Raw genomic sequence first — 12,822 nt, 5'->3', positions numbered from 1 at the left:
GCTATTTCTAACATGACATTTGCCTGGCAAAGTAAGAGATGTTTAGTGAGTGTTGAACGTTGGATACATAAGATATGGTCCCTGCTTCTATTAAGTTTTCAATCTAAGAGGAGTAGAAAATTCAATCAGATTATATTCAATTAGTTACCATTAATTTTGAATTATTTTGAACGGATTGACAAATCTGCTCCTCTATAGCCTCTATTGAAGGGGCATGATTTTTAGAAAACAGGCAGACAGAGCAAGCAGAGCCCAGTGAATAATTGCCAGGGAAACTACATGCACTGAAAGGATTTGTCATCAGAAGTCTTGGCATAGGAATGAAAAACAAAACACAACTTGAGAACTCATTATTTTCTCCATTTGTATTTACACCTTCATAGAGCCTGAGAGGATAATGGGGTTAAGATGACACAGTCAATGAAAGCTTTTGACAATCTAACCTAAAGATACTTGACACCTAAATGATAAGATGTTTTTTATCCTTGTGCCTCAAAGGATTTTCACAAAGAAACAAGTGAAACAGGCTTGGGTGATGGATGCCAAGGCTTCTAGCCTGTTTTGCCAGCAGCAGACAAGCTCTGGAGCTTGAACAGAGTATTCATCAGGATTTCCACGTAGGAATGGGAATGCTGCTGCCTTACCAGGGGCTAAAACCTGGCATTTGCATGTTACCACTTAAATATGGTCTGAGGGCTTTATCTTGCACTGGTGAATGTTCCAGAGTGAACATTTCCAGCCCTGGAGAGAATGCCAGGAACCACAGATTATAGTTTCAAGACATATCAGACAGTGGAATTTTGTTCTTCCCTGATAAGCTAGTTTCTTTGTATTTTATAGAATTTAATTGAGATAATCTTTTTAAAAAATTATGCACATAAAGAATGAATATAAGCTGATTATAAATAATGCAAATCATACAGAAGCTTGTATATGGATTAAATCTGAATATGCATCTTCATTTCACCTCCCCCCTTTCCCCATCTTTTCCACTCATCCTCTAGGGGTTACCTATGTTTAATTTGGGTTAGTATACTTGCACACTTTTTTCTGTGCATCTGAATGTGAGTAGAAAAACACACATACCTCTGTTGACTGTCTTACATTAAATTTGTAACTGAGCTCACTGTCTTTCAAATTTGTGATCACAAATCTCTATTAGTTATCTATTGATGCCTAACAAATTACTCTTAAAACTTAGCAGCTGAAAACGGCAAACATTGTCTCACACTTGCTGTGGGTCAGGGATTTGTGCACAGCTTAGCTGGGTGGCTCTGATTCAGGGCCTTAATGACATTGCAGTCAAGTTCTTGGCCAGGATTGTGGTCTTCTTATATTGAAGGCTTGTCTGTGGTGGTAGTGGGGGGAATGGGAATCTATTTCCAAGGACATTCATGTGGCTATTGGCAGATCTCATCTCCTTAATACATGGGCCACTCCTCAAGGCGTAGGAGCTTGCTTTCCCTAAAGCAAACAATCCAAGAGCAGATGCCCAATATGGGAGCCATAGTCTTTTTACAACCTCATGTCAGATGTGACATTCCATCACTTCTCACACTTTATGTTTGTTAGCATCAAGTCAGTAAGTCCATCCCACATTTAAGGAAGGGGATTACACAAGGGCTTGAATACTAAGTGGTGAGGATCACTGGGGCCATGTCAGAAGCTACCTACTGTAAGGGCCATCAGCACTGTCCAGCATTCCTACTTCATTTCCTTAGTTACATTCCCTTCCAACTTTCCAATTAACAGCCATTTCACAACTTCTTAAGTCTCCTCAGACTTTGGATACTGCTTTCTTTCTCTTTATGCTCTGTCAGTGGCCTGTCTACTTAACTGAGAACACAGAAGTAGTCAAAAGCGATCTGCCTCACTTTCCACCACAACCCATACTCGCTTATTTATTTATTTCTATATATCTGCTCATTTATTTCTATATACCTGCTGCTTTTTCTCCCTCCTCTTTTATTGGAGGAAGTGGCCCCACTCCTATCAAATATGAAACTCATCATTGTATCTTGCATCTCATCCTCTCTCACCTGTTTAAGGATTCTGCCCATATATTATTAACTTTCTCTTCCGTATAATTAAGTCTTTTTCTACTGCATCATTCCTATCAGTGTTCAAAGAGTCAAGAGTAGCAGCCATCTTTGAAAACAAAACAAAAGCAAACAAAATGTAACTTCCCTTGACATCACCTGACTCTACAGACATATCTTCCAGTTTTCTGTCCCCTTTAGAACAAAATTCCTTGAAAAAATTTTCAGTACTTGTTATCTCTGCCTTCTTCCTTCCAGCGACACTTTAGTCTCACTGCTCTAGCCAATGCTTTTCTTTCAAGATTACTAACAATTTCCATTTTGCCAAATTAGCTGATCAGTTACTATCTCCTTGATCAACTACTCAGGCATTTAACTCAGTTGATCATTCTTTTCTCTCAAAACATAATTTTCCTCACTTGGCTTCAGGTTCATCACTCTCTCCTGGTTTTTCTCCTTTCTCCTACAGGCCTTTTTTTTACTCTCTCAGATGCCCCAGGGCTCAGGCCTTGTCGATCTTTTCTATCCATTCTCAATCCCTAAGTCAACCAGTTTCATGGCTTAAAATGCCATCTATATATCCCAAATTCAGACCTCTGCCTTGGCTACAGATTCTACATCTAGTGGCCTACTAGGTAGCTCAACCTGGACGTCTAATAGACAACTCAGACCTAATATGGCTAAAACAGAACTTTTAATTTACTCTCTAAGTCCTACAGGTCCTTTAACATAGTTGTCCAGAACAACATCTTAGAGTCATTGTTTTCTTCCTTCTTTTCCTCATATCTCACATTCCATACATTAACAAATTTCACAGTTTCAACTTTCAAAATATATTCCCAGTCTAACCACCCTTTACCACTTAGATTGTTAACGTCTTAATCTAAGCCATTACTACCTTTTGCCTGAACCACTATAACAGCCTCCAAACTGGTCTTCCTACTTCCATGCCCAATTCCCCTAGAGTCTTTTTTTTTTTTTAATAACATTCAGAGTGATTCTTCTAAAACTGAAGTTAGATCATGTTACTCCTCTGTTCACACTCCTGGAGCCTCTCCACCCCTCTCAAAGCAATATGCAAACCCTGACCATGGTTGACAAGGGCTCACATGATATGCATCCTTGGCTTTCTTGCCATTTCTAAAATATACAAAACAGATTTATCTGCATGTACTGTCCCTTTATGTGGAATGCCCTTCCCCTAGATCTTTGCAAGGTTCTTCTTTCATTTAATTCAAATTTCTTCTCAAATGGTTTCTCCTGGACAACTAATTTAAAATAGTCTCCCACCTCTGACACTCTATTCACTTACCCTGCTTCACTTTTTTTTGATAGAAATTATAAACTCACCTGAAATTATAGTATGTATTTATGTGTTTACTTTCTTATTATCTGCTTTAGAATGTAAGCTTCAAAGGTCATAGTTTGTGTTTGCTTGTCAGCTATCATATCTCCAATGCCTAGAACAGTGTCTGACACATAGTAGATGATACATTTATTTGGCCAATGAAAAGATTGAGATAAATAATAGACAGCTAATCTCTTCATTAGAAATGCATTAGGCACATAACCTATGTTGGAATGTAGATATTAGTATGACAGATAGTGGATATATATATATAGCGCTAAAAGTAGATATATAATAATGATCAGGATAAAACATAATTAATGCATTCATGAGTGTTCAGCCCAGGAAGTAACAAGGATAATTAAACTAAACATCAAAATAACACATTATAAATATGAAGACAGCAAAGTAGAGGATTTGTCTTCATAGAAAAGGCCTTTCAAGGAAACCCACAAACATAGGAGCAGTGAAAAATCTTTTTTAAAATAACAAAAACAAAAACACTATTCTGGAAAGATGATTCTACCATTATCTACCAATAAAATTATTATAAAGATTATCAGAAAAACCTACTATTCTGTCAGAGGACAACATGCTCTGAAGGATTCTTTTTTTTTTTTTTTTTTTTTAATATGAGACAGAATCTCACTCTGTCGCCCAGGCTGGAGTGCAGTGGTATGATCTCGGCTCACTGCAAGCTCCGCCTCCCAGGTTCACGCCATTCTCCTGCCTCAGCCTGCCGAGTAGCTGGGTTTACAGGTGCCCGCCACCACGCCCGGCTAAATTTTTTCGTACTTTTAATGGAGGCGGGGTTTTGACGTGTTAGCCAAGATAGTCTTGATCTCCTGACCTCGTGATCTGCCCGCCTCGGCCTCCCAAAGTGCTGGGATTACAGGCGTGAACCAGCGTGCCCGGCCTGAAGAATTTTTTTAAAAGAACACATCTGATTTATTTATATGTGTGTGTGTGTGTGTGTGTGTGTGTGTGTATTTTATTATTATTATACTTTAAGTTCTAGGGTACATGTGCACAACGTGCAGGCTTGTTACATATGTATACATGTGCCATGTTGGTGTGCTGTACCCATTAACTCGTCATTTACATTAGGTATATCTCCTAATGCTATCCCTACCCCCCTACCCCCACTCCATGACAAGCCTTGGTGTGTGATGTTCCCCTTCCTGTGTCCAAGTGTTTTCACTGTTCAATTCCCACCTATGAGTGAGAACATGCGGAGTTTAGTTTTTGGTCTTTGTGACAGTTTGCTGAGAATAATGTTTTCCAGCTTCATCCATGTCCCTACAAAGGACATGAACTCATCCTTTTTTATGGCTGCATAGTATTCCATGGTGTATATGTGCCACATTTTCTTAATCCAGTCTATCACTGATGGACATTTGGGTTGGTTCCAAGTCTTTGCTATTGTGAATAGTGCCGCAATAAACATACATGTGCATGTGTCTTTATAGCAGCATGATTTATAATCCTTTGGGTATATACCCGGTAATGGGATGGCTGGGTCAAATGGTACATCTAGTTCTAGATCCTTGAGGAATCGCCACACTGTCTTCCACAATAGTTGAGCTAGTTTACAGTCCCACCAACGGTGTAAAAGTGTTCCTATTTCTCCACATGCTCTCCAGCACCTGTTGTTTCCTGACATTTTAATAATCGTCGTTCTAACTGGTGTGAGATGGTATCTCATTGTGGTTTTGATTTGCCTTTCTCTGATGGCCAGTGATGATGAGCATTTTTTCCTGTGTCTGTTGGCTGCATAAATGTCTTCTTTTGAGAAGTGTCTGTTCATATCCTTTGCCCACTTTTTGATAGGGGTTGTTTTTTTCTCATAAATCTGTTTAAGTTCTTTGTAGATTCTGGATATTAGCCCTTTGTCAGATGAATAGATATATTTTTATAAAAAGATTTAAAAAAAACTTCTAAACATTCTCCATTTAGTGCAATTTCTGTGATTTGTAGAATTATAATATTAGTATTTAGAAGGATTCCATTTTAAGAATATGATTATATCAGAGAAGGTGCTATTTTTTTGTTGCTGGGGGGAAGAAAGTAGACAAAGCTACAGTAGTAGCTTTACAGTTACTCTGAAGTGTAAGACTCATACTTGAAGGGCATGAATAAATAACTTCACTGTGTCACTACTTTTTAGGTTACAGTTGTGTGAGCTACAACATACATGTTTATAAGCTGCATTCATACAAATTGTTTGCTGTTTTGCTCATCCATTTATCTCAGAGATTTAGACATTTCATCCTGAGGTAACATGCCAGAGTCCCATTTTCCTTATCCATCCCCTATTTCCACTGTGCCTAAAACCTTGTCTCTCTCTGAGACACCGTCCAGTATCTTTTTTCGCATAAATATCTTATATTTCTGCCAACATTTCCCATTATTGCTGTAATTTCTGGACAATCTTTAAGTTTGGTGAAGTTTTTTGAACTTTTGATACCAAAAAAATGAAGTTTACATGATAGTATTTTAAATAGTCTGTTCAAGCCCAACGCTGTGATTGAGAAAAGCACTTGATTTTGAGAAGAAATATAAATGTCATGCTGTGAAGGAACAAAGAGAAATTATTTGCTCTTTGGTATCAAGGAAGGCTTCTCAGAGTACCTAGTATTTGCTTTAGGACTTTGCTAAGTATGATGAGATTATTGCCAAGTCGAGATAGGGAAAATGACTGCAAACAAGAAGTAGCTCTAAATACTCTAAGTACTACAAAGTTTGAACCTGAGTAGAAGGACTCTTTTTGAGAAAGGAGATGATGAAAGTAATCTGCATCAAATCCACATTTTGGCCCAATTCTATTTTCTGAGCCCCAGACACACATATCCAACTACTTACTGAGCAGCTCTGCTTGGAAGCCCAGAGGAAGTGCAATTCAGCCAGTCCTAAACTGAACACGTCTGCCTTTATCTCTCCCCGCTCTTCTGTTCCACAGCAAAATCTTGCTCTTCTTTCCATAAATAGCATCAGCCATATTTTCCATGCTAGAGATCTAAACATCATTCTTGATCTCTCTTTCTTTCTAATCTTGAAAGCCAACAAATCACTATGTTGTGTTAATTCTCTCTGTTGTCTCTTTCTATGCGTCCCCACTGCTGTAACTCAGTGTGGCATGGTACTTAAGAGCACAGACTTAGAGCATGATTGCTTCAGTTCCCATCTGGGCCTACTGGCTGTGTGGCTGTGTCACCTTGGGCAAGTTATGTAACAGTATTATGTCTCAATTTCCTGATTTATAAAGAGAGAATCATAATTTAATTATATCTTCGACGGTGGTTGTGAAGATTAAATAAATCATTATATGAAAAGTTATCAGAGTCTGGTACATACCAACCACTATGAGACTCTGCTTTTATTGTATGATCATCTTTTGCCTGGACTATGGAAACAGTCTATTAACTGGTCTCCTGGCTCCAAGTTCTAATCCATTCAAATCTCTTTTCCAAAATGAACCCAAAGGAACCTGTCTAAAATGAAAATCAGATTGCGATTTTTTTTTATTTTGCGTTTCTCTAAACTGACATTTTATTGGCTTTATGAAAAAGTTCAACTTTCTTAACATGACCTTTCCTTGGACCCTGAGTAGCCTTCAGCTACATGCTATTTACTCTGCTCTCTCACTGAACATTCCAGTCTACCAGCACTTCTGTTTCTCCAGCACATCTTGATAGCTCTAGACGTTGGGCCTTTAAGCACACTCTTGCCTCAAAAGCACTCTAGACTACTGTTTACCTACTCTTTGCATGGCTAAATATTAATCATAGTATAATCGCCATACCTAGAGAATGTATAGACAAAAAAGATCCAGAAGAGCTACCAGTGTGGTAGGAAGCAAGTAGGGAAAATTTATCAAGAAGAGGGAGAAAGTTTCGTCAAGTGCTCTGCTAGACCAAGTTACATGAAAACTGACACTGACAAATTGATTTAGCAACCTTATTTCTTCAATAATCACTCACTAAAGGAGTTATCTATATTTTTTAAGTTGGAATTTGTATATGCCATGATAGGTATACCGTGATAAGTTTTTCAAAGTAGAATACACACCTTGTATGGATAGTTAATTTGGGAATCTTGTTATAACCAAGCTATGTGTAAAAATGGGTTCCGAAATTCTCTACCACCAGTTAATTGGGAAAAGTTTCTGCATTGTCAGAGTCAGTGTAGATAATAAGCAGAAAAAACAAGCTGAGTTCAAACTTACTCAAACTCCTTGGATAGCAAGAGATTGTAGTTAGTCCATTATGATGCATGTGCCCACACATTTTTTCCAGGTATAACAAGTACATGCCAACCATTGTTATGAGCAACTTTTTAACTCTATTTCTTTATTATAGATGTGCTTTATTTAAGTATACATATTCATCTTGTGCCTGGACATCTCTTCTTTGTCCCATGCAGCAACCCTGTGGAATCTTTCTGCCTATAAGGGGGAAAAAAGTATTATCTGATAACCCAGCTTTTATTTTAAAGTGTCAAGCAAAATAAAATGATTGCAAAAATTCAGCCATTGCCATTCATGGAATAATGTCCTTATAGTAGACTGTAAAAAAGCTATGTAGTAAGGATGTCTGTAGCGCTTGTTGTCAAAGAGACCAAATAACTATGGTTTGTTTATGTTTTTCTGGCTAATTATAATTCTTAATTCTAGAAATATTTAATGGGAGACAAGTATCAACTCACCGGATGTACCATATCATTCCAAATTGACCAAATATAAAACTAGCTAATAAAATTTAATTTTTATTATGAAGAGAAAAATTTTCTCTAATCTGAAAAAATACACATTAACCATAGTACTTAATTTTTAAAAAATATATTCTCATCCTGGCTAACAGTTTTCTTTCTAATCATAGTCTACAATAATAAGTAATATTATCCCTAACAAATCAAGCTTAATAAAGCTCTATAATCACTTTTTCAGCTATTGATCCAATTCATTAGTTTTGTTGAAATGGGAACTAATAAAAATCAAGGCAAACAGAAAAAAAAAGTCCTGTGGCTTACTTTCAGGAATACATATGTGGCAGAATTTAAGTATATAAGAAGTTTAAAATTGCCAAATTTTAACTAGTCCAAGTCTTCAGTTAATGTTGAAGTCGAATCATTTGATAAAGATATTTCCTAAACCTTATTTTTAAAATCTTCAAGGAGAATCAGTATACAGCGCCCTAGTTAAAAGCTATACATTCCATCTTGTCTCTAACCCACTTCTGCCATGATTTAATTCTTTCTTTCTTGACCTTTACTCAGAGGAAACTGATGAAATGGTAAATAACTGCTTATTGCCATTCATACCACGTCTCTGAAATGTATTTTGGCTTGTGACCTTTAAATTACGGGGGTAAATAAAAGTGAATCTCATCTCCTCTTGTGGACCTGATCTGTGGGTCACGATATGTTTGCTTCTTCATCTGTATGAAAATGCTTTAGGCTGTAATGGCCATGAAATAGGTGATGTCAGGTGAAGTATGGGCAATTGCCAACTGAGTCAGGCAGGGGACAAAATGATAATCTGAAATGGAAAAGTTAAGAAGTAGTGGATTCTTTGTGAGAGAGATGGTAATTGCTGATGATTATTTGCCCTTCCGTGGTTGAGAGTCAAAGTCTAAGGACCATATGAAAATACCTGGAATGCAAGGGAAGATCACCTAGGCAGAACAATGGAAAGAGCTTCATGGAGGGGGGCAGGTGCAGCTGCGAGAATAAGGTTTGATATTGCATAAAATGCTGCAGGGATCTCATGACATTTCATCTCCCACTAAGAAGGGATTTTTCTGTAATCACCAGTTTAACACTGGGGATGATATCCCCATTAAAGTATCATAGGCACTTTTAGAATTTCCACTGTTGAACTGTTTTTATTTGGTAAATTGAGTCATATTCTTACTCTCAAAAATATAAATGTTTCATAAAGCCTAATGGTATTTACATAGATATAAAAGTTGAAATTCTAGCCAAGGTTACCCGATTTTTAAAATCAAACATGATAATATTTTCCTGTGAAATCCCCAGATCATTAACATTGCTTTAGTCAACATTTAATCACAAATGCAAGCCAGTAAGATGAAAATTAATTTACAGTTGAATACTTTATGTCAGGAGACAACTGACCTGATTGCAGTTGTTTGAAACTGCACAGATTCTAAGCACATTGCATGCCGTTTTTTCTTGTCTATAGATATTGATGAGTGTGGGACCGGGAGGCACAGCTGTGCCAATGATACCATTTGCTTCAATTTGGATGGCGGATATGATTGTCGATGTCCTCATGGAAAGAACTGCACAGGGGACTGCATCCATGATGGAAAAGTTAAGCACAATGGTCAGATTTGGGTTTTGGAAAACGACAGGTGCTCTGTGTGCTCATGTCAGGTTGGTATAAATAAAAAACTTTAATCAATTTTATTCAGTTGTAATTTGCTTATGTTTTAAGTGTGTATATGGTTTGATGGGTTTTGACAATGTGTACATCCACTTAACTACCAGCACAATTAATATAACAGAACATTTCCAGTAGCCCAAATGTTGCCTATGGTCTTTCCTAGTTAGTCCCACAACCCTAGATCTAGGCAAAAATTGCATCCAGTCCCTATTGATTAAATTTGTATTTTCTAGAGCCTCATATAAATGGAGTTATATAGTACATACTATATTGTGTCTGGCTTCTTTCTCTCAACATTATGTTTTTGAGATTCATTCATATTGTTACATATATCTGTAATCCATTTCTTTTTAATGCTGAATATTATTTCATTGTATGGATATACCAATGTATTTATCCACATGTTGATAAAATTTTATTACTAACCGTGCTAATTTTTTCCTAGTCACAATATCATGTTTGAATGACTGCACAAATAAAGTCAGAATGAACATGCTATGATGCAAGAGTGAAAAATATTTATTTGGTCTATATTTCAGTTTTAGATAGGTATTCTGTTATGTGTACCTAGTTATAATGAATGCTCAAATTATTTTCAGATGAATAATATTATGTACCAAAAACTCAGCTGTCATAAAAGAAATTGATAACAGTTTATACAAAAACATAGGTGTTAAATACTCCAGAAATTTAGTAATATGTATTTTATTAACTATGAAGTGTTAAAACACATGCCCTCAAACAAAACAAAATTTAGTTAGTATGCAACTTACCATACTAATATGCAAATATATACTTACATATAAATGAAGACATTTATATACACAGTGGTTATCATTTTATGCTGGTCATTTCTGAAAAAAAAAATTTCTGGTCATTTGAGGAGTAGTATGTGGAAAGGAAATTGAAAATCCCCCGGCTTAGGTAATTTCTTTGTGTTAGCTAAAAAACAGAAATGTTAAAGAAAATTTGTTATATTGGATAAGCAGTGTGAATTATTTCAACTTCCAAGTCACCATCTGAAATATATGTGTGTGTGTGTGTGTGTATGTGTTATTGTATTGAGCAATGGAGGTTTTTGGTAACTGCTTTTTTTCTTTTTCATACAGAATGGATTCGTTATGTGTCGACGGATGGTCTGTGACTGTGAGAATCCGACAGTTGATCTTTTTTGCTGCCCTGAATGTGACCCAAGGCTTAGTAGTCAGTGCCTCCATCAAAATGGGGAAACTTTGTACAACAGTGGTGACACCTGGGTCCAGAATTGTCAACAGTGCCGCTGCTTGGTAAATTTAACTACGTGAAGTGGAAAGAAAATTTAGGCCCAGAATCTAAATAGGGAACAAACCTTGCCCTCCCCATTTGCCAATACCTAGCACCAGGCCACAGTGTTGACAGTTATAAAAAGTGAGCCTGGTTAGGATGATGAGGTGATAGTTACACGATCACAACCCAAGAAGGAATATTCTGAGGTAGATGTGGCACAAGGTGTTGAATAGTCTTTCACTGACAGTAATGTCTCTTTCAGAAGTATCTCCATAGCTCAAAAGAAGAAAAGACTCTCTTAGCTTCCCCATTCCTATCCAGTTTAGGCTAACTTAAAGACAATTATTGATAGAATAATGGCATTCATGAAAAAAAATATTCTTTTTCCAAGTAGAACTTTTGTTAACCCATTTATATCAGCCATGTTTAGACTTAAAAAGCAAAACCACCCCCCCCCCCACAACCAAAACCGTTTATTTCCTTCTAAAGATTGTTATTTTCAATGCTTCTAGTGGGCACCTTGTTTTGCAGGTAATATGGATATGCAATAAATATATATTAGAATTGAATTTCTCTATATATTTATAAAACTTTTACTAGAAACAATAAGTAAGAAGAAAGTAATGATTTGTTAAAGCCTTTTTTCAGTTGAATGAATTTCTTGGTTCTTTCTAGTGGTGTAAATGAAAAGGAAAATTGGTCTATGTGTCTTTATAGCGGAAACTTTCACAGAAGATGCTACTTTTAAAGTTATGGCCTGTTTCTTTCTATTTGTGTGAGGTTATTTTTAAGGCAAAGCTTTTTTGTTCCTTCCTTTTTATACTTTCAACCCAAAAATCAATGGAAAGACCAAGGTCAGTTTCTGTGCCTGAAGGCTGCTTTCATCTCCCAAACCATGAGATTCAGAATTATGAAGAAAATAGGAAACAGGTGGGAACTACATTTTTAAAAAGATCCAATTCACACTATTTTCCTGTGTGGAATTAAAAAGGAGTGAATCAATTCCTAGGGTTTTTTTTTTTTTCAAAGTTTCTACACTGAAAAATATATAAATGAACAAAGAAAAACCATCATATTCCCTTCATATTTTAGTTTATTTTCTTTTAAATGAACAAAACATTCTTTATGCATAAAGGAATGAATAACAGCTTAGAAAAAATAGCGAAAGAACGAAAAAGGTATCACATGGGCAAATACGTTAAATAAAAACCTCTCTCCTTTGTCATGGGAAAGATAGGGGCATGCACATTTTATTGTTTTAAGATAAGTGATTTTTGCTTTTGTTTTATTGGTGTTATTTAAATCCTGAAGATTGTTTCAAAATCAAGCTGCAATACAGAACTCATCATTCTGATAGGGCTTTTGTATTATATATTCCCTGAAAGATTCATGAGCTTTGTAGATCTAAGTTTAAATATCAGTCAAATAAATTGAGTATTCAGTAAACCCTGTGCTCATCTGCTTTTTCCTGGCCTCCCTCCATTTCCTCCTCCCTCTCCCTCTGCCCTTGCACATCTGTTTTCCTTATAGCAAGGGGAAGTTGATTGTTGGCCCCTGCCTTGCCCAGATGTGGAATGTGAATTCAGTATTCTCCCAGAGAATGAGTGCTGCCCGCGCTGTGTCACAGACCCTTGCCAGGCCGACACCATCCGCAATGACATCACCAAGACTTGCCTGGACGAGATGAATGTGGTTCGCTTCACCGGGTCCTCTTGGATCAAACATGGCACTGAGTGTACTCTCTGCCAGTGCAAGGTAAACCC

General features: G+C 36.7%; 1 protein-coding gene across 4 annotated transcripts in view; it reads left to right on the top strand.

Annotated features, from left to right (window-relative positions):
• NELL2 (neural EGFL like 2) overlaps positions 1–12,822 on the top strand; it is a 415,912-nt gene that overhangs the window by 390,455 nt on the left and 12,635 nt on the right. For all 4 annotated transcript variants that reach the window (XM_045365097.3, XM_005570625.5, XM_065524062.2 and 1 more), the window contains exons 18-20: positions 9,590–9,783; positions 10,903–11,079; positions 12,590–12,814. In XM_045365097.3, the coding sequence (XP_045221032.1) occupies positions 9,590–9,783; positions 10,903–11,079; positions 12,590–12,814 (596 nt within the window). The remainder of the gene's footprint in view (positions 1–9,589; positions 9,784–10,902; positions 11,080–12,589; positions 12,815–12,822) is intronic.

The sequence above is a fragment of the Macaca fascicularis genome, chromosome 11, assembly GCF_037993035.2.
Source record: "Macaca fascicularis isolate 582-1 chromosome 11, T2T-MFA8v1.1".
In the NCBI taxonomy this organism is placed as follows: Eukaryota; Metazoa; Chordata; class Mammalia; order Primates; family Cercopithecidae; genus Macaca; species Macaca fascicularis.
This window is presented reverse-complemented; position numbering and strand designations above follow the sequence as displayed.